This window comes from Cryptotermes secundus, unplaced genomic scaffold (assembly GCF_002891405.2).
Source record: "Cryptotermes secundus unplaced genomic scaffold, Csec_1.0 scaffold1009, whole genome shotgun sequence".
Lineage (NCBI taxonomy): Eukaryota > Metazoa > Arthropoda > Insecta > Blattodea > Kalotermitidae > Cryptotermes > Cryptotermes secundus.
In genome coordinates, this window is record NW_019744133.1 from 272,184 (window position 1) to 296,397 (window position 24,214).

Consider the following 24,214-nt stretch of genomic DNA (forward strand, 5'->3'; position numbering starts at 1 on the left):
GTTGGTTATCGCGTGATATTTTATGGTATGAGAGCAATGTCAGAGTTTTCGGCGTATAATCAGCGGGAGAACATAACTGACGATTTCGATGTGGGAAAGTGGTAACAGCCTGTCCTGAGATAGGCGTACGGCTAGCCTGACAGCCGTTTCTCGTGGGCTTCCTCATCCCTCCAGACAAATACTTTCCAATTCATCATTCGACGCCGTACAGTCTACCAAGCAACAGCTTTGATGAAGAGCCCAGAGGAAGGTGCTAGACACCTGCAGCAAGGATGTCAGTCTGCAACCGACACGGATATAGCCCAAACACAAACATTCCGTTCCTTCTCTCGCGAATGAGAACGCCTTCAGCCGAGGCAGGCAACCAGGAGTCAAGCTAGGAATATGTTAACACGTATCGGCGATATCGCACAAATGCATTTTCCGTGTCAATGGTAAAGTCACGAGCTATCCATGTAACACGTCGTGGAGGCCCATACGGTTGTAAGACGTCGAGGCTTCCATATTTTCTAGACAATCGGCTCACAGATGGCGATGAGGTTGTTAGCCTTACAAGCCGACCGCCTTTTACCCACCACGAAAATTCCTAATACTCATTTCTGTTAGAGGCTGAGTCGACCCTAGAGCCATAGTGCGGCTGGAAGAATTAGAACAATTGAAAAATCCAACGACCTCATCGCGAATCGAACCCGCGACCTTCCGACTTATAGCATAGTGCCTCAACCAACCAGCCTACCGCGTGCCCAAAGGTAAAAATATCAGTGGAAGCCCATAGGGTTGTGAGATGTCGAGGTCCCTACATTTTCTAGGCAGCCGGCTCAGATGGCGGAGTTAATGAAATTACCTAAATGAATATTTGCATATCAAAGGAATTACCTACATACATTTTAAATATCAAAGGAATTACTTAGAATTCATTTTGCTAACCCCTTCATAGTTCTTGAGTCTCTCGTATAACTTTCAGCAAAGTCGTGGACAGCTGGATTAGAGAAGCAACTCATTATACAGTGTTGGAAATGCTTGCAGAAAACTGACGGAAAGCAAGGGACTGTGTTATGGGTGTACTTACAGAGCGAAAGGGGTCTTAAGCTCTCGTCCACAGTTAAAAGTTTCTGTTGCGGTGTTCGCTTTGGACAGAATACTTTTACATGCGCTTTCTCGTTCCTCTCCTGAATTAAAGAGTAGCACAAATCACTTATCATTCAGTTTCAGGCAAACAAGACGAGGTCCGATGTGATCAACGTTTATTTCTGTGGAACATTTATAATTCGGCCAGTTAATATGCAATTATGGAGACAACTCCTTTAATTTATGAATTATCTGCATGAAGTACATCAAATGAATACACAAGCTCATGACTGGCCATCTTTATGTAGGGCAACAGCAAATAACTCAAACATGGGCCCTTCAGAATGTCTATTTTTGATCTGATAATACAGGGTCCGGCAAATCGACCTCCCGTATTTGGTGAGGGCGCTGTGTGAGTTGTGGTGGAGATACGGCGGCGGAGGGGGTATCGATGGATAGAGGTATAAGTGCCATTTGCAGTAGTCACAATGGCGTGGCACGGTGAGCATCGTGCGTTTGTTGTGGAAGAGTATATTCGTAATGGTGAATCGGTGATTACTACTCAGCGAGCATTTCGCATTCGGTTCGAACTTGGCCGACATGATCCTGTTCCGGATAGAAAAACTATTCACGTTTGGGTATCAAACTTTAGAGCAACAGGTTCTGCACTGAAAAAGAAATCGCCTGGCCGACCTCGGACCGTAACAACGCCGGAAAATGTGGCACGTGTGAGAGCGTCCATCCAGCAATCTCCAAAGCGTTCAGCACTTAAACATGCAGCTGCCCTGGGATTGTCTGATAGGAGTGTAAGAAGAATCCTGCACAGAAATCTACACATGCACCCATACAAAATGATGGTTACCCAAGAATTAAGTGAGAGAGATTTTGAAACTCGCAAAGCTGCGTGTGAGGACATTCTTCAGAACATTCCCTCTGGCGCTGTTTTGATTTCATCTGATGAGGCCCACTTCCACTTGTCAGGTACTGTAAATAAACAAAATTTCCGCTACTGGTCAGCAGAAAACCCTCAGGAACTTCACCAACGACCACTTCACAGCCCTCGTGTGACAGTTTGGTGCGCCGTTGCTGAATTTGGTGTGTGGGGCCCTTATCTTTTCGAGGAAAATGGGCTAACGGTAACGGTTACTTCGAATCGCTACTGTCACATGATCGAGACCTTCCTCCGACCTAAGTTAAACCGGTTTGTTGAGGACCATGAAGAGGGACAAGCCTGGTTCCAACAAGACGGAGCCACAGCTCACACTTCGCGGCGTTCTTTAGCAATTCTGAGAGAGTTGTTTCCTGGACGTCTTCTCTCTTTGCGAGGAGACATCGCCTGCCCCCAAGATCACCCGATTTATCACCTTCTGATTTTTTTCTTTGGGGACACTTAAAGGCGCAAGTGTACAAACATCGCCCCACAACCCTGCAAGCACTTAAGGAGGCAATCACCCAGGCAGTGGCTGCCATTCCACGTGAAATGACACGAAGAACTATGGACAACTTCCGGGAAAGGCTTCGTCAATGTGTGAACAATGGAGGACGCCATTTACCGGAAATAATTTTTAAAACCAAGTAATGTAAAATAGCATCGTATTTGTTGTTCACAAATAAAAGTATTTTTCTGTATCTTTCTTTGTTTGTTTGTAACGGCCTTTTGAAATACGGGAGGTCGATTTGCCGGACCCTGTACATAATTATATGAGCAGTGACCATTTACGTTTCTGTGTGAGAACAGACGTTGTTAGAGTGCGTATTCCTCAGTAATATAAACAAACATTGGTAAATTTGAACCACATTTTCTAAAGATAACATCCATTAAATTTGTTACTTAAAGAATTGTCTCGAACCGATGAATTCTCACACGTTTTAAAACAGTGATTCTCAAGCATTTGCGTCTTATGTTTCACCGGCCATTTTGTAAAAATCTGTAGTGAAATCACAGTAAAAAAAAAAAAACAAAGCTTCTCTTCTTTCAAGCGCTGTACTTCACAGCTACATACGAATCCCTATTATTTTAGTCATTAAGGAAAATTCTTACGGAAATTAAAAAATGTAATAATTTTTGGCAGTTCTGTCAGCTGTAACCATGGGTAACTTACAAGCAAACAGCAGAGACAAGAAAGCATTCCGTAAAGTTTTTATGTAACTGAATTCTACGTGACTAAATTACAATTTTAGAGGCCTCACGTTCCACGTACCCGACTACCAAGCAGGCCCGGTTGAGAAATACGGACTTAAAGCATCTTCTAAGTCTACTGTTACATTGCACACACGCACACACTCCCGTTACTTTAAATTCTTTATAACAATCAACTGGCTGCCATTATTCTCCTTATTTTGACTCCATGACTGAAAGAATCGACATATACGCGGCCGACTAAAAACATTCTCCTTTTGGGTTTGACTGCGGAAAATGATCTGCAGTTGAAACACTTTTACTCAAGTATAAAACATGACTGAAAAAAAGGGAGAAAAAGGAATTCACGTAAAGTCTGAGAGGAGATACAACTTCTCTGCTTACAACAAAACTATTCTTTTCGTCCTTCCTGCAACATAACCACGAAATGTCACGTTGGACTTTCTTGTGATAATAAAAAGCAAGTAAACAGGGTGACGGAGATGCCTACCGGTTGACGGCAAACATTATACGAGTATAGTCTGATCACAAAATCGTGTACGTGACGATGCCAACTCTCTTCTCGCCTCTGCATAAGGCTTGCCAACCTTTGACATTGCTTTCGCATCACTGGGCAGGATACTCGGAGTGTTTCAAACTCAAGTTCTCTCATTTCCACAAGACCGCGCGTCTCTTCCCTACTAAGTTGCTGTGTCATGCTTTGCGTCACTGGATATAACCGGCAACGTTCTCGAACGGTAACAACCCGTTAATCTGTTTCAGTTTTCAAATACTTCCTACACAGATTATAGACAGCGCTTGGGATCACTGGTGCAAGGCAGAGCGGACGCCAACGGCTGTTAATTGCGCATTCCGAAAACCACACTCTGTGAAGCACACTTCAGCCTCCCTGCAGCGGTCTGTTAACAGGGGAGGTATGCCCCACTCGTGACGCGTTTGTGGTAAAGTATGATACTGCCAAATTTACTTTACACACAAAATGCATTTATTCAGAAATAATAAAATTATTTATTTATGACAAACCAATACGATTCCAGGCACTGTTTTCAGGTTTCGGAATGCTGTTTATAGATATCCTCCTGGACGGGGGATCGGCCAATCGCAAAGCCTCTACCCACACAAGATAGCACAAACAGAAAAACCGGAGACGCACCCATGCCCCATGAGGGATTCGAACATCCGATCCCAGTGTTCATGGAACAGACGACAGCGTGCTGCGTTGTATTGCTGCACTGGATTACTTTGATCTCGCGCATCAAGGCGATTTTATCGCAAACATAAATGCTGAGTCACTGTAACAGATAGGGCAAACGTATTGCTTTCATAATATTTCTTTACCAGAATGATTTATTTGTTTCAAACGTTTTGTATATGGCTATATTTTCCTGGGCAGAAACCCAAAAGACGAGCATGGTCCAATACATGCAAAATGTTCCAGAAGGAATGGTCAATATTCTAGGAGGCCACAATAACGGTCATTCTAAGCAAAAAAGTGTATATGTACATGTGTCCTTTTCCGAACGGTTTACGAGATAGAACTATTTCACTGTACAGTACACAGTACACTGTACAGACGAGCAACACGCCATGTCCTCACACGAGTTACAAAGGTGCATTGATGTTGACGGTGGAATTTTCGAAAAATGTATTATACTAGGTAACTGTACCAGCTTCGTCACTTGAACAATAAATCCCGGTATTAGAAACAGTACGTAATGTCTGTTTCTTATCAACACTTTTGGAACTGTGTATATACATATAACATCCGGTTACATGCTGGCTCATAGAAAGAAAAGGAAATACATAACATGATGGAAATTAAACGTGGAAAACTAAGAAAAATCAGCTGCCGTGTCGAAGTATTTATTTCCTTATTTGTAAAGAATAATTCCAATTGCACCCTCTATTATTTTTCTTCATATGCAGGCAACATGCAGGAGATTCATGCGCCTGCGCAAGGCAATGGGCTAACAAATGCCTTCTCTCCCATCTCTTTAGTTCGATACAGAAAAAACCCACCTACGTACCTATCTATCTTCGAGTATCTATGGCTCAACAGCCTTTTGTTGGACCTTGGCCGCTTTTTCAGTTTCTTAATCTATTCACTGTCGGTAGGACTCGCTGGACGGGGGATCAGCCAGTCGCAAGGCCGCTACCTACACACAGAACAACACAAACACAGAATAAACGAACACGGACATCCATGCTTTCAGTGGGACTCTAACCGACGATCCCAGTGTTCGAGCGGGCGAAGACAGTTCATGCCTTAGATCGCGCGGCCACTGTGACCGGCGCAGAAAAGAATCTACACAGAGAAACAAAACCGTAGCAGTTTTCTTTATTCAGTGTGTCGGGACGTTTCTGGGTCCCTGGGTTTGTCCGCTCTGCGAATACTGTGTTCCTGAACGTGGGCTTCGAGAATACACATTCATTTTGTGCTGCAGGCGTTTTCCTCCAGTATGCGAAGACTGAAATTCTGGCACATTTCTAACAGAGAACATTCAAAATGACGCGCCCAGTTGCGCTTCTGGCAACAACAAGATAAACTGACCACAAGCACGTGCATTAAGCTTTTATAAATAAGAGTGAAGAGTTTATAATCTTCTCAAAGTTACCCTAACGCGACCTCAGCACATACTTAATACTCCAAAACGTTTTCTGTCCTAACAAATCAGCTTCAAACAACATTTACCAAGGCACTGGTTTGTTTCTTCGGTTGTTTTATATGCTGAACACTGGTTGTACCATATGGATGCTGACCAACGCAAAGGGAAAGTCACGTTATTGTACCAGGCCGTGGAGGCCCACAGGGTTGTGAGACGTCGAGGCTCCCACATTTTCTAGACAATCGGCTCATAGATAGTGATGAGGTTGTTAGCCTTACGCACCGGCCGTCCTTTACCCCCAGGGAGATTCGTGATACCTTTTTTTCTGTTAGACGCTGAGTCGACAGCTACAGCGCGGCTGTAAAGATTAGTTCAATTGAAAATTCCAATTACCTCATCGGGAATAGAACCCGCGACCTTCCGGCTTGTAGCAGAGTGCCTCAATGACACTATGGAATCGCTGTTCCCTGTTGCCTACGGAACCATGCTGAAACACTGTTAGCCTACCTGGCCCCTATCACGGTGGTGCACAGATGAAGTAACCACCAGTGGAAGGTCTATCTATAAGGTCTAATATCTGCTAAAAATTAAGATTTTCAAGAGTGTCCAACGTAAAATTACATAAAGAATTCTACGAAATAGGTTTGGGGGAGTGGGGTATGTTATTATTATTTTTCTACTTCATTTTGCTTTTTTTTTATTTGTTATTTCTTGTTAGGAACATAAAAAAAATAAATATCGTAATTATTCTTTCAGTTTAAATAGTGAAGCTTTTCTTTCTAATTTGTTAGGACTTCTGCTTCTTCTTTGGGGAGTCCTAGATTTAATTTCAGTCGGGAAATATGCTATCCTGATATTTTCGTGGTATTTCTCAGCACCTCCAGAAAAGTTCCAAGATAGTACCTTAAATTAGGCGTGTTTTCTTCCACATTCTTTCGAATTTATTGTTCAGTAACCACGTCACCACTCGACTGTAGAAAATCCAAGCATCTAGGACCGTCTTCAAATAAACCACGGCCAAGTTTATACGTGCTGAATGTCACTCGGTCTGCATATTATACCATCAGAGGAGATATCGCACATTCTCGCAGGTAACGAAGACTATTCTTATACACTTTATGATCCAGACGTCATTAGTCAGGAACAAGACGCTGTATCTATAACTGAGATTGCACATCGCTGGTACTGCTCATGCGTAAACTATACTAAGAATGAGCAGCAAAGAAAAGATGACACAGCGATCCAGTATCCGTCTATGGCTCTACAGTGCTTTTGTTGGACCTTGGCACCTTTTTCAGAGCCTGTAGAACGTGGGATAAGCCCGTCGCAATGCCTCTATCTACAAACAGAACAACAAAAACACAGAATAAAGGCACATAGACACTCATGCCTTGTGTGGGTTTCGAGCCTTGGATCTCAGCGTTCGAGCGAGCGATGAAAATTCATGCCACTGTGATCGGCCAAGAATATTCCTGCCGGATGTGAAGGGGAGGTTGGCTTGGTAGAAAGCCTGCAGATCAGTCGTACACAGGAGACTAAATACACAGCGGAATTGGCGAGGACCGGCAGGTAACGAACCTAAACTAATTTGTGTTCTAGTGAGCTGGGAACATGAGACGAAAGGCAAGCGTTTAATCTACAGCCCTGGTTCTCAACGTTGGGACGTTCCTCCCTGGGGGAACGATAGACGTACAGTTCTTCCAAACGAAGCAATTTTAAATTTAAATTGCGATGCTCGGATAATAAATTACAGTTGTACCTCGACCATTATAACGTGGGTCGTATAAGAAACTCAAGCCTCAGAGCCATTATTTAGTATTTTACCTTATTACACTTCGGTTGTGCTTTCGTTGCAAGGTATGTAAGATTTGAGGTTTGCACGGCGGTCACTACGACGAATGACGTCTTCTGGGATGTGGCGCCGTGGAATCTTGTGTGAACCGACGTTTCGGAGGAATGTATCGCCTGAATTCATATCGGATGGCTCTGTTTATGGGAGATTTTGGAACGGATTGGGCCTGACACAGGTCGCTGAACTCTTGGGCTTTCTAAAGAATCTGTCCAAGGCCTAAACTTCGAGTTTCGAATTGTAAGTCCAAAATTCGAAGCGCAATTCCAATAAGTGGTACTTTCACCGGTTCGTGGCCGTGCCATAGCCCAGACGGTTAGTCGCCGGATTCCCACCGCGACGGCCCGGGTTCGAGACAAGGTCAGATCATGTGGGATTTGTGGTGGACAAAGTGGCACTGGGGTAGGTTTTCTAGCAATACTTCGGTTTTCCGTTCCAATCTTCATTCCACCGACTGCTCCACACTCCGAGCCTGGTACAATAGTGATCTGCGTACCAAGTGGACCCAGTCTCACCCCACCCAAAGAAACTAGAAACTAAAATTTACTTGGATCGCAAGTACGGAAACGTGTAACGCGAGAAGTACAGTTGGTCGATGTGTGACTGTAATGAACGTCTGTGTTTCAGTTTTCACACGATACTGACTGTATTTGTCTCCTTCGTTCCGCGCTGGAACACATCAGACCCTACCGCCACCATCCCTGGACGGACCGTGCTTTGTCAGGTTCAACCTGAAGTGGGACATAGCACATTCAGGCGTACGTAACGGCAAGAGGTGAAACGCCGCTAAGTTAATCTCGGGGCCGGATGAGACTGCAACGAAACATTTTACACGAATGGCCTGAAGGCTCAATTTAAGGCAGAATCGGTTATTCTTTTCTACATTACAGAAAAAGGAACATGCCCACCGGCTTCATCTCTAGGTATCTTAATTCACTTCCCTGCATTGTTCACGTTACAAGAGGAAAATGGGTGGGACGATTTCATTTAGTACGTAATTCAAGAGCAGAATCCTGAATTTCATAGCCCTGCTCGCAGACGTAGTATGTAAAGCAGTGAATAAACATATAAGCCACAAGAAACACCTCACAGGTAGAGGACGTGTCGGTTGCGAGCACGGGTAAACCACCCCCTAACAAGTTAAAATTATTCGCACTATTCGATAAGGATTCCCCTATACTCACACCATCCGGCCTGCACAAATTCCAGAAGACTAGTCGCCATGACGCCTAAAACGTTCATAACGGCGCTTAAGCCTTCCCTTCCTCTCTTCCTCTCCTCGATCCCTTTGCACATGTTTCTCATTACCTTTCTCTCATAATTATTCTCGATACCTTACTCTTTTCCGTTCTAATGTCATTCCCCTTCCTTCTTACCTCTCCTTCACGCTAAAACAGTCCCCTCGCATCAATTATTCCACTCCTATGACCCTTTACAATCTTTACTTCCTTACCTTCCTTTTCCATCCCCTCTATTTGTCCATAGCACCGTTCATGTTATCCACGTACCCTAGCAACGACGCTTTGGTTTTTACACGTGCGAAAGTATTTGGCTATCATTTGGGACCCACATGCATACATTTCAATTTTACTTTTATTAATAAAAGGGTGAAAATATCCACCCGAGTCATTCGGGGTATCTTTATCTGGCTCTCCGTGGGAAATTCACGCAGAGCTGTAAATGATTATGTAGAAAGGAGGAAAACAATATTGCACTGATTCGAATTCGATACGAAAATTGACAAGCGCAACTGGGTGCGCGTGAGCTCTGCAATAGTGATTTACAGATGCGCAATTACAACATGAATAAGTAATACAACTCCTGCCTCGCATTAGGGAGGTTTCAAGTTCGGGTCCCGGTCAGAAAATTGGCTATCTACCGCGGTACTTTCCCAAAAAGTTTGCTCAGAGAATTCCGGTACAATATTTTCAATGGATCAAGACAGTACGGGATGATTCTAGATTACTGTCGGAGTTTTCGTTGCTTATAATTTTCAAACCGGAAACAATAAAACAAAACTGCTAACATAATATGAAAATGTAACTCAAAAAGTATTATTACTTGTAGAATCAATACTGCACAGAGCTAAACAACTTCAACACGCGCGCCTTCCGTGGCACGCAAGATCTCCAAGCGGTTTACAGTTACGCTCCAAGTGTTCTCCAGCATTTGCGGTGTGACTGTTTCGATCGCAGCAACAATTCTGAGCTTCAGTTCATCGAGGGAGGTCACAGGGGTCTTGTAAACAATTTCCTTAACGTATCCCCACAGGAAGAAATTAAGCGGCGTAATATGACGTGAGCGTGGGGGCCACGGAATTGGTCCATCACGCCCAAACCAGCTCCCAGGAAAATGCATGCCAATGTGGGGGTGCAGCATCTTGCTGATCTTCCATTGTGGTAACAGATACAACTGTAGCACGTCACGGTGGGTCATCGCTGTCACTGTTTGTTCAAGGGGGGAAAAAAAGGGGCCCCAAAACTTAGAGGCCATGGAAACCCCGACAATAATTTAGAATCAATTGTATTTCACACATCCTTGCGAACCCAGCAAATATAGTAGTCATACTTCAAAGTTTTATTCGGTACGATAAGACAGTAACTTCTACAACTGGCAAACATCGTAGCTAAAACCACTAAATAGTGTAATAAAAAGTTACACGGGAACTAAACTAACCACTTGGGGCAGTAAGAAGCTATCAGAATATCATTTTACGTTATCCGAAAGAACATTACCGTGTTCGTAAAAGCCTGCCACAGGATCTTATTGTGAATGAGTTGAATCCAGTCACCTTCACATCCATTTACGGAGGTCCAGTTTAATATTATCCTGGCATATGTGATCCATGATGTCTCGTCCCTTCATATTATCTACTCTAACCCATCACATACTATGAGTAATTAAAAAATGTCTAAAGAATTCTAATTACATGTATGTCAGAACACAATGAGATATCTGGGGCATCAGTGTGACAGAGAGACATGACCCCAAGAAATATCTCTACACTTTACAGCGACTTTCATTCAACTTTTCAAATATTAAAACAGTGCAGTTTTTAGAAACAAGTTCTCGAGCCATAATTCGAGTAAGTTACTATATACCTAAAGCAATATATGAAAACCGCTGAGGAGCATAGAAACTGCAAAGATCGTGACCTCACTTCAATTGGTCATATATTATTCACAATAAATTTCATATTTCATATTGCAGACGCCAAGGAAGTCTTGGGGGGAATTACAAGAAAAGTTTACTAGATACTATAAACTAAGAAACACTATATCTGAGCATGGCCAAAATAAGAAATCACAAATTAATAAATAACCATACACAAAATGAGACTGAGACATAAAACGAGGCTTGGGCAGCCAATGGTCTGCAAACTACAGACCAGCGAGTATATCTCTCATGAGACGAAGCTTTTCAGCAACCAAGTAATCAAGCTACAGTCTGCATTTTCATTCATTCATGTATGGCTCTACACCCCTTTGTTGGGCCCTAGCCTCTTTTTTCAGTTTCGTAATCCTTTTTACGTACACATACGGTAGGACTCCTTTGACGAGTGATCAGCCGGTCGCAAGGCCGCTACCTAAACACAGGACAACACAAACACAGAATAAACGCACACACATACATCCATAGCTTGAGTGGTATTCGAAACCACGATCCCAGCGTACGGACGGTCTGCATAAGCAGACAAAATACAATGCCCGTTTCTTTGAACACACTCATCACAGATGAAGAAAATCGCTCTAGCACAAGTAGATCAATATGCTTAGTGCAACGCGCGTGTCTCGGGTAAATAAGAGCTATCACAGTCCACTATACACGTTTATACTGAAATTCAATTCGTATATACTAAGTATTTCCTATATCATATAGCTGTAGCTTGATATCTTTCGCAACATCTGAGGATTTCACAGCGGCTGATGTTGATCATATCTTCTCTGGCTTTCATGACGTGTCATTTAGTTAAAACTTACCAATGATTCAGGGACCATATCTGCCCCCATCATCAGGGTATGACTCTGATGATGAGAGCAGAGACGATCCCTGAAACGACAGCAAATTTTAACTAAATGACATGGCATGACAGCCCGACAAGTTGTTATCGATTTTTTTTTCATTCCCAATTTCTGAAATGTTTAATGTTCTCTTAATACGTATGCTCAAGTTCTTCCTGGTTTCTTAGACGTTTCATTTTCAACCTTGTTCACTTGAGAGCCAAGAACAGTGTGACCTCGTCTGAGACGTTAGATGTGATTATATTTAGTGCTGTACTCACTCTTCTCCTGGCAGAGGCACGTCGCCCAGACCAGTTCTAGGGCCCACCCAGCCACTCACCTCCAAGTAGTGTCGAGGTCAAGAAAACGTGAATCTGTATATGGCACAGGGACGGCTTTACTTTCTTGGCCCGCTCAATCAATGCACCGAAATTAATGCAAAGAACTTGTACGTACCTCCTACTTTCTATTCTGATGTATTCCGTAACAGTCCTGAACGCTCTCTGTCATAGCAAACACGGACAAGACGCCTAAACTGACTGCAGCACGCAGATGGTTATGTTCGCGTCACGATGTGCAACGTCCTTGTATCAAGTCATGTCACTGCACCAACAAATGTATACTTCCTTACGCGATCTCTTGGTACATCTGAGCGCTCAATGGACACCTCCTCTGGGAGGAATACTACTTCCGGTTGTAACTGTGCTAACTCTTAACTGTAATTATATGAAAGTATACTTTTATATTTCTTGGGGTGGGGTGAGACTGAGTCCGCTTGGTACGTCGGCCACTACTGGCCTATTGTATCAGCCCCGGATGATAGATGATGGTGGCTGTGGAGGAATTGGGGGAATGAAAATAGGCAGGGGAAGCCGAAGTAAGGTAAAGTTAAGCATGTGCTTAACTAATTAAGGACTACGCCATGAAGGCGTATGGGGGAGTGGATATATATAGATCCACGTTTTCTTAACCTCGGCACTAGTTGGAAGTGAGTGGTCAGCTTCACTCCCAAGCCGTTTTATACCTAGGGAAAGGATTCTCGGTGCCCATTAGATACGAGGCCAGGTGGGTCCCAGAGCCGATTTGTACGACGTGGAGAAAATTCTTAACCCTACCGGGAATCAAACTCCGCCCCCTCGGTCACCCAGCCCGTAGCTAATCGCTATACTGGCTCGGGGAAACCGAAGTACTCGGAGAAAACCTGCCACTTTGTCCACCACAAATCCCACATGAATGTAAAGAAAGACCGTACGCTCATATATGTCATTCTGAATGCTGATAGAAGGCATGTAAACCAACCGCTTATACACAGCAAGACGAGTTAAAAGCACGGATCACACTGGGCCGAATATTGCGACGTGTCCACTGTGTGTTAGTGCACTGTAGTAGCAATTAGGAGAGGCATCGTGTGTACCGCACGGAGCACCTACCCGGCCTGTAAGGCAATAAGCATAGAACGCGCTACCGCCTCTCGCCAGTGCTTTGTTTCTATGAACTCCATAGACAATCCGAACAGAGTATAGTAACTTCATTTGTAATTAACTTACTGACATACTGAGGTTGTCGGGCAGCCGGATGGTAAGGTAAAGTTGGGCATGCACTGTCTTCGCTCGCTTGGAAACCGGGATCGTGGGTACGAATCCCACTCAGGGCATGGATGTTTAGTTTGTGTGTGTGCGTTTTTCTGTGTTTGTGTACAGGTAGAGGCCTTGCGACGAGCTGATCACCCGCCCAAGGAGTCCTACCGAATGCGTGTGATTTAGAAAAAAACCTAAGTGAACGGAGAAGTTCATGGAGGTAGGCCTAGGCCCACTGGGGCTGTAGTGACAAGGAAAGAAAAAAGTAAAGTTGTCCCTCTGATCAGCTAGCTAAACACTATGCCATGAAGATGTATGAGAAGTCGGGTGGATGTAGAGACCAATATTTTTTTTGACCTCGGCACTAGTTTGAGGTAAGCGGTCAGCTTCACGCATCGGCTGCTTTACCCTCGATGTACCCACTGGATAGGAGGCTGGGTGGAATTTGAAACTGTGAGAGATAAAACCTCACTTTATGCATAAAGTTTGAAATAATGCGAATTTATTCCAATGATAAAACCTGTCTAGAATTATGCCACATATTCAGGAACGCATCCCTCGCATAAAATGCGACCGCACTGTATTTGGATCCTACAGTTGTTTCAGGGAGCCGGCAGAGTGACGAGCAAGGACTTGTGCCTCGATTCCCAGTAGTAGCGAGAGAGGTTTCACTTCTTCATAGCCTAAAGGCCGGCAACAGGCCCATCCACCCTCCTGTATAATAGTTATCTGGGGCTATTTCCCAGGCGTTAAGCATCCGGAGCATAAAGCTGACCATCACCATATAATGTCGAAATTAATATAGAGATCTATAACTCCACTCCCCCCATACATCGTAACAAACGCTACACAAACTGACACAGCATTCCACTGCATTGTGGCATACGAGTATTTGCTGAAAGCAAGGACTGTGGAACCAGAGAAATAGCCGTTGCTAACGAATGGCTCTGAAACAACATTCGTTTCTAGGCAATGACCACGATACAGATAACGGGACAATGTACGTTGCTAAGTAGCAGATTCTTAATATAACAGATGACCACTGCTAGGAAACGGCTTGGTGAACACATTCCGGCTGCAACGGATAAGAAAATGCATGTTGTCTGCGTGATCCGTGCCAAGGAGTTATAAGGAAGACAAATGGGACAACGAAGTCAGTTCTGTAGGTGAGTCTGAAGTGGAAGGGAGCCGATATTCAGAGAGGGCTAGCCATTGTTAGAAGCCGTTATCTGGCAGCTACTAGTGAAGACACTGCGGAATGAAAAAGACTTGGAGGGTGCTGTAGTGATTTGTAAAGTGTGGAGATTAGTGATGACGCTGTAATTACTTGTAGTTCCGGGTTGTGTGTATAAGTGGTCAATAAATCCAATAACCAATCCAAAACATGGTTACTGTTTCCAGAACAGTTGAGTATACTCTCTTGCATCTCGAACTTAAACACACAATGAACTGCAATTCTGCCACTTAACTCTGAGATTTAATGAACTAACTAACGTTTAAAATAGGGCCGCGCCATAGCTCAAGCGGTTAGTCGCTGGCTTCCTACCGTGGCGGCCCGGGTTCGATCCCGGGTCTGGTCAAGTGAGATGTGTGGTGGACAAAGTGGCGCTGGGGCAGGTATTCTCCGAGTACTTCGGTTTCCCCTGCCAATCTTCATTCCATCAATTGCTCCACAATCACCCTCACCTATCATCTGGGGATGGTAGAATAGGCCAGAAGTGGCCGCAGTACAAGGGACTTAGTCCCATCCCACAAGAAATAAAAAAAAAACGCTTAAAATAAATGATGTAAGTTACAGCGAAGTAAATATTCAACTTCGGAAAATATATATATATTTTTTTTTCTTTTCAGTTCCATGAGCTGAGTAATTATGAATAATATAACAAATTATTTCTAACAGAATTTTTGCTAAAGCGCGCTCAATTTGCTTGTAACGAACAGGTCTAGCTGGCCCGAACACTGGATGTAGGTCAGCTATACTGACTTTGGTTTTGCCATTATCTTGACAATACCTGAATAGTACTTAATCACACCATCGTGACATGTGAGGGCAGTTTATGAAGACCGAACATTCCCTTGTCGAGAACATAAATGCAGCTGAATTTGACAGATACGATACAGCCTTGCCGGTATGTAGACATTACTGTAGTCAGTTTCATACCATATATCAAACTCAGATACCGCGTATTACGATAATTATAATGAATACATGAAATGTTACGACTCCCTTACAAAATATTATCACTTAAAAAGGGGTTCAGATTGCCCGTTGTATGTTCCCACAAATCAATCCCATGCAATGTCCGCACCGTGGTATTTTTTTTTACTGGCGAACATCGCCAATTTATGTCATACCAATAGCTGAACGCAACCTGCACATAAGGTGATGACTCGAAAACAAATTACCATATTTATATTCGATTAGCTTAAAAAATTCGGGTTGCATATTTATTACTCGAAAATATTCTCCACAGGCAAGTCAATATTTTATGTTCAACACGTCCGTGAGAGCAAATGATGAACAGCTGTCTGCATGCAGAACAAACATTTCACTTGTTTATATTTATGTACAGAAGAAACAAAACTTCGTAATGATAGCAAAGATAGCAATATTATATTGCAGCGTCCTGCTGCACTTTCCACCTAGTGTCAGTTACGTGCAACACTAATGTTCTATAAAACTTATTAGAAGCTACTCACTTTAAAGTTTTACACTACGTGTTTCGAAAAATGTGGTCATCATATGTTAAAATTTGGATGAGGTAACTCCTGTCTTCTGTATCGTCGTTTAGGTTGTCAATATATATTGCCTTCAGTGCGCACGCGTGTTCGTGGTGGTGGGCTGTGTTCCTTCCTGTTGTTATGTTATGTTGCGTGTCTTGTTTTAAAATATTTCGTCAAAGATGATAAGGCGATTATAAATTGTAAAACGAAAAGGATTAACTAACCGCAGCAGTTTTCCAGTGAGATGCCTGCAGACAATAGTTAGAGCTCCCAGCTAAACTCCTGAACAACAAAATGTGAACATGGAACATTAACGACAATAACCTAAAACTTATATTAGAATATCAACAGAACATTCTAAATGTTTTATAAGCATTTTATTAATAAAGGTTAGTAGTTCACTGAAATCACTACAGGCCTACATTGGAAGAATCAGACCAAAATATTTGTGACGATGAAGAAATTAAAAAAAAAAAAAATATATNTTCGGAAACCATAAACGTGCTCAGATAACAGCAGTCCTCCATTAGACTCGCGACGTTATATTTACAATGAAAATACATAAAACTTGTCAGGAGAGGATATACTGTAACCGGTCATACAAGTTCCTTTAAGACTATATGAAACAAGGCAAAGCTCAGGGGTGTTCTAATATAAAATATGAATCAATCGCCAGGTGAAAAACAAGGTTTAGGACGTAGTGATGTATGTGTTTCGAAGGTATACAAAGCATTCACCATCTCAATAAGTAGGAATGTATCCGGTGTGGAAGGTGGATCGAATACCTCCACCTGCGAGTCGTAGGAGGCGATCAACAGCGAACCCAGTGCCTGGGAGTATAACCGGGCCACCCTGTTACTCGGGGATATAAATACGGGGACCTGGCCCTCCAGGCTGGGGCAGTCTCGAATCTGAGACAGTAACATGTGTTCAGGAGTACTGCGGGACTCGGACCTGAGAATGACTGCGCTGGTGAGGAGCAGCAGCAATTGTAAAAGACAGGCCGTTCCTCTTGTCAGAAATGGCGCCCTACATCAACAAACCCGTAACTGTCTGACAGCAAAAAAAAAAAAAATCTTCTCTTCGGCTCCAGGTGGGTGTTTTACACCAAGACAGACTGGCCTACTGACCATCGGTCGTACCATAACTTTGATTTTGACACGAGTTTCAGTCAGTTGAGAGTTGAAGTTGTGAGACGTAAGAAGTTGGTATCTGAGGCCGGGGACAGTTCGGGAACCTAGATGACGGAAAACTTCCGCCGTTCGGAGCCGCTACCAAGCAAAGGCTAGTGAAGACTGAGAAGACTTCATACGTGCTGTAGTTAAGTGATCTGCAATTAGGTGAGACTGTCGTATTTGAGCTCTATAAGTGTTCAATAAATTAGATTGCCAACCCATACTTCGTCTAGAGTCACTCCACCAAGTGACAATATTATGAAACCGTCTGCCCTTGGTGCAGCCAGCACTGAAATTCATTACGAACTTCATAAGAAGTCCGACAGATACGCTGAAGCTTAGAGGCGGAGTGGGCGCCGGCCTGAATTCCACGGTATACATATTACATCTGGCGATATTGCCGTACAGACAGCATAATGTTGGGACACTTCAATAGCGTGTATTGGCCGCTTCCTCTTATTAAATATGGAGTCCATAAACTCACCATCGCAACGAATAATAAAGACAAGCGTCCCTTTTGGACTTCCTATATGAGTCTTGGAGATGCCCATTCATGGGCGGTAAGAGGTAAAGTTGTCCCTGTACTTAAATAATTAAGCATTATGTCATGAGAGCATAGAGGAGAGTGGAGGTACACCTCCACCATTCTTTACCTCGGCACTAAATGGACGTAAAAGGTCAGATTAATGCTCCGGCTGCTTTACCCCAGGGAAACCGCCACCGGTACCCACTAAATAGGACGCTGGGTGGGCCCCAGAGCCGGTATGAACGCTGTGGAGAAAAATCTAGACCCTGCTGGGATTCGAACACCAGCCGTCCAGCCCGTAGCTATTAATTGCAAAAGAGAAAAAAAATTATGAGGAGCAACAACTGCAATTAACAATTATATATAATTAATGCACATTATTAGATATTACTGAAAGATGCTACTGACATCAACATTAGAAATTGATATATTTATCTGTAACGAAATAATGGTTTTAGCCGATTCTTTTGGTCACAAGAAAATTAATTAATTACACACTAATGCGTTATCGCTATTGTTATACTAAGACTACAGTGACAAAACCCTAAAGTTCAACGTGCGGGCCATCAGACGTATGGTCAGCCCCCAACCCAACTCCCTCACAACTCACCCAACTTGATGCTTACTCCAACCTTCCTGTCGCTCTTCAAGCACATGTGTCCCAAGAGGTTTCACCATCAAATGTCCGTGTACATTTCTTCCTCCCCCATCCCGCCCCTAAGCCAAACCCCTCCTGAGTGTCACTGTCAAGGCAGTTATAGGTAGGCTGCTGAAATGGGACAGCAGAACGATACNGGACTTTATCCATCGTCCTGGGTTTTAAGATAAATAAAAACACGACGTTTCGGAAACTGGATCTGTTTCCGTCCTCAGGTGAAGGAAAACACCTATTCATTTGGGTCCAGTGATTGAGGCTAGCTCTTTCTAACGGACCCAACAGAATAGGTGTTTTCCTTCGCCTGAGGACGGAAACAGATCCAGTTTCCGAAACGTCGTGTTTTTATTTATCTTAAAACCCAGGACGATGGATAAAGTCCAAAATCCCAACATATCAGTGAGCAAACCATTTGTCACTGCAAAATGAGCGAGAACATAATACAAAAACAGCCTTGTGTATCCATCGCTTAATGTAGGTGATGTGGGCATATTGCGCAACCAGCATGTGGTATGGAAAGTGGTTCAAATACGGTCTGTGATACCAACATAAACAGCGTTGGGAAAGCACTACCCACGCAGGAATAAGCACATGTTTCACATTCATTATTTGCAGCTTGGCATTCTGAATAGCTCTGTTAAATACGTTAAGGATATTTAGCATAACTTCGCTTATTATGATCATTTGACTGGCTGTACTATAGTTAATAGATTGCGTATGTGGTTTCCACCTCACAAGTTCGTGTGTGCGTGAGGTTTTGTTATTGACAACAGAGAATATAGAAATAGAAGCTTGGAGTGGTTTACGTTGTCATAAACTACATTTAATCAAAATCCACCAAACACTAAATCATGTTCGTGTACAGGTAACAAGAAGTGATATGTTAGAATCTCGGGACATCGGCTATCGGACCTAAAATTTTTCGTGGTTTATCTCAGTCCTTCCAGGCAAATTCAGGACTATCACCTCGATTAGAGCATGTCTACAGTCCATTCGCGGAGACGAGAGAGTCCTCGTAAACAAATGCAAGCGGTATCTCCTTCGCTCTTTAAATGAAATCATGCAGCGATCACGTGATGCGTGTCCCATTGCAGGGGCGTCCAAAGTTCACTCTTCAGTCTGAATGCAGGTTAACGTGCGTCCGAATGCAGTGAGTACACTGATTAACTGCGCGCTTTGTCCACTCCTTGCTGTCAGCTGTGGCGACTCGGGGCTTGCTTTGTTTACGCTAACTGTCTCGTCTCCGCGAATGGACTATAGTTCTTTCAAAATCCTTTACATTTCATCGTTCAGCTATCAGGCTACTATCCGACACTACATGAATAAGCCTCATTAAATAACCCTCGGAAAAAATATCCGCCCAGAGATTCAAACATGCGGACGGACAGACATGTAGGCCTGTATGCGTCAACAACTGATCGGGTTCCAGACCGTATTCCCTTCCCTTACATACGACCGATACGCTGTATATTTTCACGGCGTCAAAAATGAAGATAAAGCTTACTTAGCGCGTGGGTTCCCTAAATGAAGTCTTCCAAGTTTATTGCAAGTAAGCTGCTAACAGGATAGCAACGCTATTTCTGTTTCACTACACGTTTTGTGATGCATTTTGCCTTATTTTATTCCCAATGGAGACCTATTCAAATGTTTCCTAGTACCTATAAAATTCCACTAGTAGGCCTACGCAAAGGGTGTATAATTTTATAGCTGTAATAGAAATGGAACTAGCGAGCCGAGGAATCGTTTCACAGTTCCGGCCCGATATATTAAAACTGCAGTTTGAAAGTATTTTAATATCTTCTTACACATTCTGCGACACGAAGTGTGAACTTCTCTGCATGAGGATGTCCGGCTCGGACTGTTCTACTGTCATACTTCCATATCGCTTCCGAAGCTCTGCCAGTCTTCCAGTGTCCTTAATGCAATTTACTGCCCGACCGGATCGCTGTAATGCTAACAGACTTTTGATGCGTATTTGGGAGATGCTCGGTTCGAATCTCAGACGGAATATCGATTGTACTGTTTTCCATGATTTTTCTCAATATATCCATAAAAATGATTTGATAGTACTTTTTATTATTATTATTATTATTATTATTATTATTAGAGGGAGTGGGTTTTCCCATGCACTTAGACAAGTTATTGGTCCATTGTGCGTCCCCCTTTAATTTCTACTGTCCCCATACCCTACTGGTACTGGTGCGTGCTATCACCNGAGGACTTGTTCCCTGAATTTTTCCGCCCTTAAAAATTCCACGACCTCCGCCGGCTTTGAACCCGCGAGGTGGGAACGTTACCCCTAGACTACGGAGGCCGTTATGATAGTACCTTGATTAAGGCACGACCGCTGCAGCCACCTGCTTACGCTGGTTCCTTGTTTGCCAATTTTATACCCTGAAGATGGAAGCGATACGTTCCACCGAAACGTCGGTTTACACAAGATCTACACTGCGCCACATCCCAGAAGACGGAATTCTTCATACGCGATTAGTTCTTCCCAAAATTTCTTGTTTATACGAACAAGTTCGTAAAAATGTTTATTAGTTAAAAACCGCTACAAAATTTCTGACATTTCATCTGCGTTCTATTATCGCCCGGACTTCTCTTGAGCACACTAAGGGCTAGAACACACACAACGACATCGGTCGTACGACGTCCGTACGGTTCATGTCGCATCAAGTAGTAGACTATAAAGTGTAGTCTTAGCTTTCATACGTGACGACATGCGACATCTACCGTACGACAGTCGGAGAGCAAAGAAATGTATTTGGTCGCTCTAGTGTGAAAAGGAGGTCGTACGGGAAAAAAATCGTACGACATTTTTCCGTACGACGATGTCGCTGTGTGTGTCCCTAGCCTTAGGGTACTTACAGGTGCCACCGACAGAGAAACATTGGTATAGATAACCCCAAATCCATAAAATGTCCCAATATAAAACAATCCAAGGCACTGTTAATTTTACTGGAAATCAGTGTTATCAACGCCGAAGCACAAATTTCTCATTCAAAACTCCCAGAAGTACAACTCTAGATTCGGAATACATTAACGTGTAACCAATGAAATCAAATACCACCCCTGTTTACATTTTACTGAACAATAACGTTACCGCATCCAGCTCTCTGTTCCCCACAGCACCAATAGCAATCACCCTGCAACCGCCTCCCGCGCGAGTAACGAGGTTACGCAATTTTATGGGGAAATTTACAGGTAAGCAAAACAGAATACATTACAGGGGAAATGGATTTTGTGAGCGTTTTATTACAGTCTGTAGTGGTTAGAACATATTTTGTAAACGGTAAACCTTTCAAGCCCGATTCTGTGCATCGGTGTGCGTTCTGCCTTACGAACTCCGGTGATAGAATCAATTGAGAGAAATTAATTCCGTGCTTAAAGATGAAAAAATAGTTAACAATCGAAGCACTGACTCGCGATGTCTGTCTTCTCACGGTCCCTGAAACAAAATGCCTTCAAACAAACCAAAATGTCCTTTCATTCACACTGATATGGACAGATAAAAGGTAAAACAAAGTAAAGCTATTCCTGTAACAGGTCGTGGAGTTCCATAAGGTTGTGAGACGTCGACGCTGACACGTTTTCCAGACAATCAACTCACAAATGCGGCCACAAGGATTACGTCAAATGAAAAAAAAAAAACAATGACCTCATCGGCAATGGAACCCGCCACCTTCCAGCCTGTAGCGTAGTGCCCCAATATGGACAGATATTTGTCTTTATTTAATGACGGTGTCAATAACATAAATTATAGCAAAATGGATGATTGGGTAACAGTGAATTACGAACTAGGAAAGAACTGAATATTTCTATTCACAATATCACGATTCTAAAATATATCGGAATAAAAATATCACGTTCCCCGAATGGAAGCCACGACGAAACATGGGGCGCTCACAGTCAAGATCGAAGGACCAACATACTCTTCAAGAGGACGAAACAGATCAAGCATGGCCTAATTCCTGATGATGAATTTGGAAAGCACGTGGGAGGAGGCAGCCCAGGCACTGCCCCGGCATCTGAGTCAGGACATCTGTTCTCCCCACCGAGATTCGAAACCAGGCACCTCTCGAATATGTATCAGAAGCGTTACCGATTGATCCAGCCAGGTCGGCAATACGGACAGAGAAACGAGCACAGACTTATACAACTTTCCAAGCCACGACTCACGTGACGACGTTTGTCAAGCATTTGCGTCGCAAATCCATTATTGATAACTGGCATATACATGTATAAATCATAACGAGAAATTCGACCCTGAAGTTTAGTTCGGTAATTCAACAAGGTCTCCACCTTCATTAGTGTAGAAAAAACCCCAGGATACAATGATTTATACTGACATCGAGTGTTGATAAGGCCATGCATTAGTGGGTTAAACGTTTCCTCGCCGCATTAACGCCAAATAAAAGACCGGACCCTGCTGTGTGTATACTTTGCGTAGGGTAATAACATACACGCATGAGACAATGGCTGGAATTTGGTAAGGCATGAAATCTCTTGTATTTTCAGTTACACATCCGTAGTTTTCTATTACGGTACTACGAAGGACAGTCAGTAAATAGGCCACAAATGGATATAAGACGTGATATTCGAACCTGGAAAAAAACATTTTTCTCGACACATCCCCAAACAACACTGATACATGTCCAATCGCTTTACCAGTGCGTCGAAACACTCAGCATAGAAGTCTTTTGACTTGTCTCAGCACTTCGCACTTGGTTAGGCATCATTTGCGACTTTCGAATGTCCTTCATAGAATTCCTCGGCCCAACTCTGAAGCGCTTTACGCGACAGACACTTCCTAATGTAAACATGAAACATTTATATATGAATATCCTTTGCATATGAAAACCGCATAACAGAACATTGCTCTTCGGTAGTAATCACCTCCAGCAGTCGCCATTTTGACTACTGAAACCAGTCTCTGAATACGCGCAAGTGCGTCTGCTACCTAGACTGTCATGAAGATGGGCTGTGCTCTTACCTAGTGATACACAGAGAAAACTTGTTACGTCCATTACAGCTGTTTTACTTTCATTTGTGAACTATTTACTGACTCTCCCTCGTACCACAGTGAAGAACTGTCCTGGCGAGTAACAAAAGCTACTGCACGAACATTAGTGCAGTACCTCGAAGCATGGTTTCCACAATTACAGCCTCATTAATTGAACACCTATTAGAATTACGCTCAGAATTTTCGGATTTGGAACTCGATTTTAGAACTAGAGCACGTAAAGGGTGAAGGAAAGAACAGCTGTCCAGCTTGGACAGCTTCTTCAGGAAGCCCAAGAGCCCAGCGACCACTCTTCCGGCGCCCTCTGCCAAACCGAGCCCCTTCCAAATTCCTCCATAACCAGAACTTATCCGAATTGGACGTGCTGCTAGACATATCAGATTTTGATAAAATGTTCCTTCAACTGTTCATAAACTTCGCACATGCTCTGATAGCAAGAATCGCTGACGCTTTAAGATCAACAGGAAAATATTAAGTAATTTAAAACATTTTAATACTTTCGATACCTTGATTATTTAACGCTACGTGATGTGATATCCTTTTATACTGTTTATTCGCCAACTGGATACATATACTCATGAAAAATTGGTACGCGATTTTAAAATAATGAAGATCGTCTTACAAGAATTACGTTGCCCAATGTGTGCCGTCAAACTTACAGAACTCTATTTCCAACATATACGTACCCATGAAAAAATGGTACGCGATTTTAACATAATGAAGATCGTCTTACAAGAATTTATGTTGCCCAGCGTGTGCCGTCAAACTCTATTTCCAACTGCCCTTCAATCCAAATTGATTAACAGTTGTGGGGATATAGTCAAAGCGAAGCCCTTGTGATTAGCACGAGGTAAGGGGGGAAGCTAA

At 43.1% G+C, this 24,214-nt stretch overlaps 2 protein-coding genes across 3 annotated transcripts in view; both read left to right on the plus strand.

The window, feature by feature from the left end:
* The window catches only part of LOC111874565 (5-hydroxytryptamine receptor 2C), a 151,561-nt gene that overhangs the window by 82,165 nt on the left and 45,182 nt on the right, over positions 1 to 24,214 (plus strand). The gene's annotated exons all lie outside the window — the stretch shown is intronic.
* LOC117283108 lies at positions 1,505 to 2,692 on the plus strand. Its single transcript, XM_033755505.1, has 2 exons — positions 1,505 to 2,163; positions 2,584 to 2,692. Exons 1-2 carry the CDS (start codon positions 1,557 to 1,559, stop codon positions 2,598 to 2,600), a joined length of 624 nt encoding a protein of 207 aa, XP_033611396.1. The 5' UTR covers positions 1,505 to 1,556; the 3' UTR covers positions 2,601 to 2,692.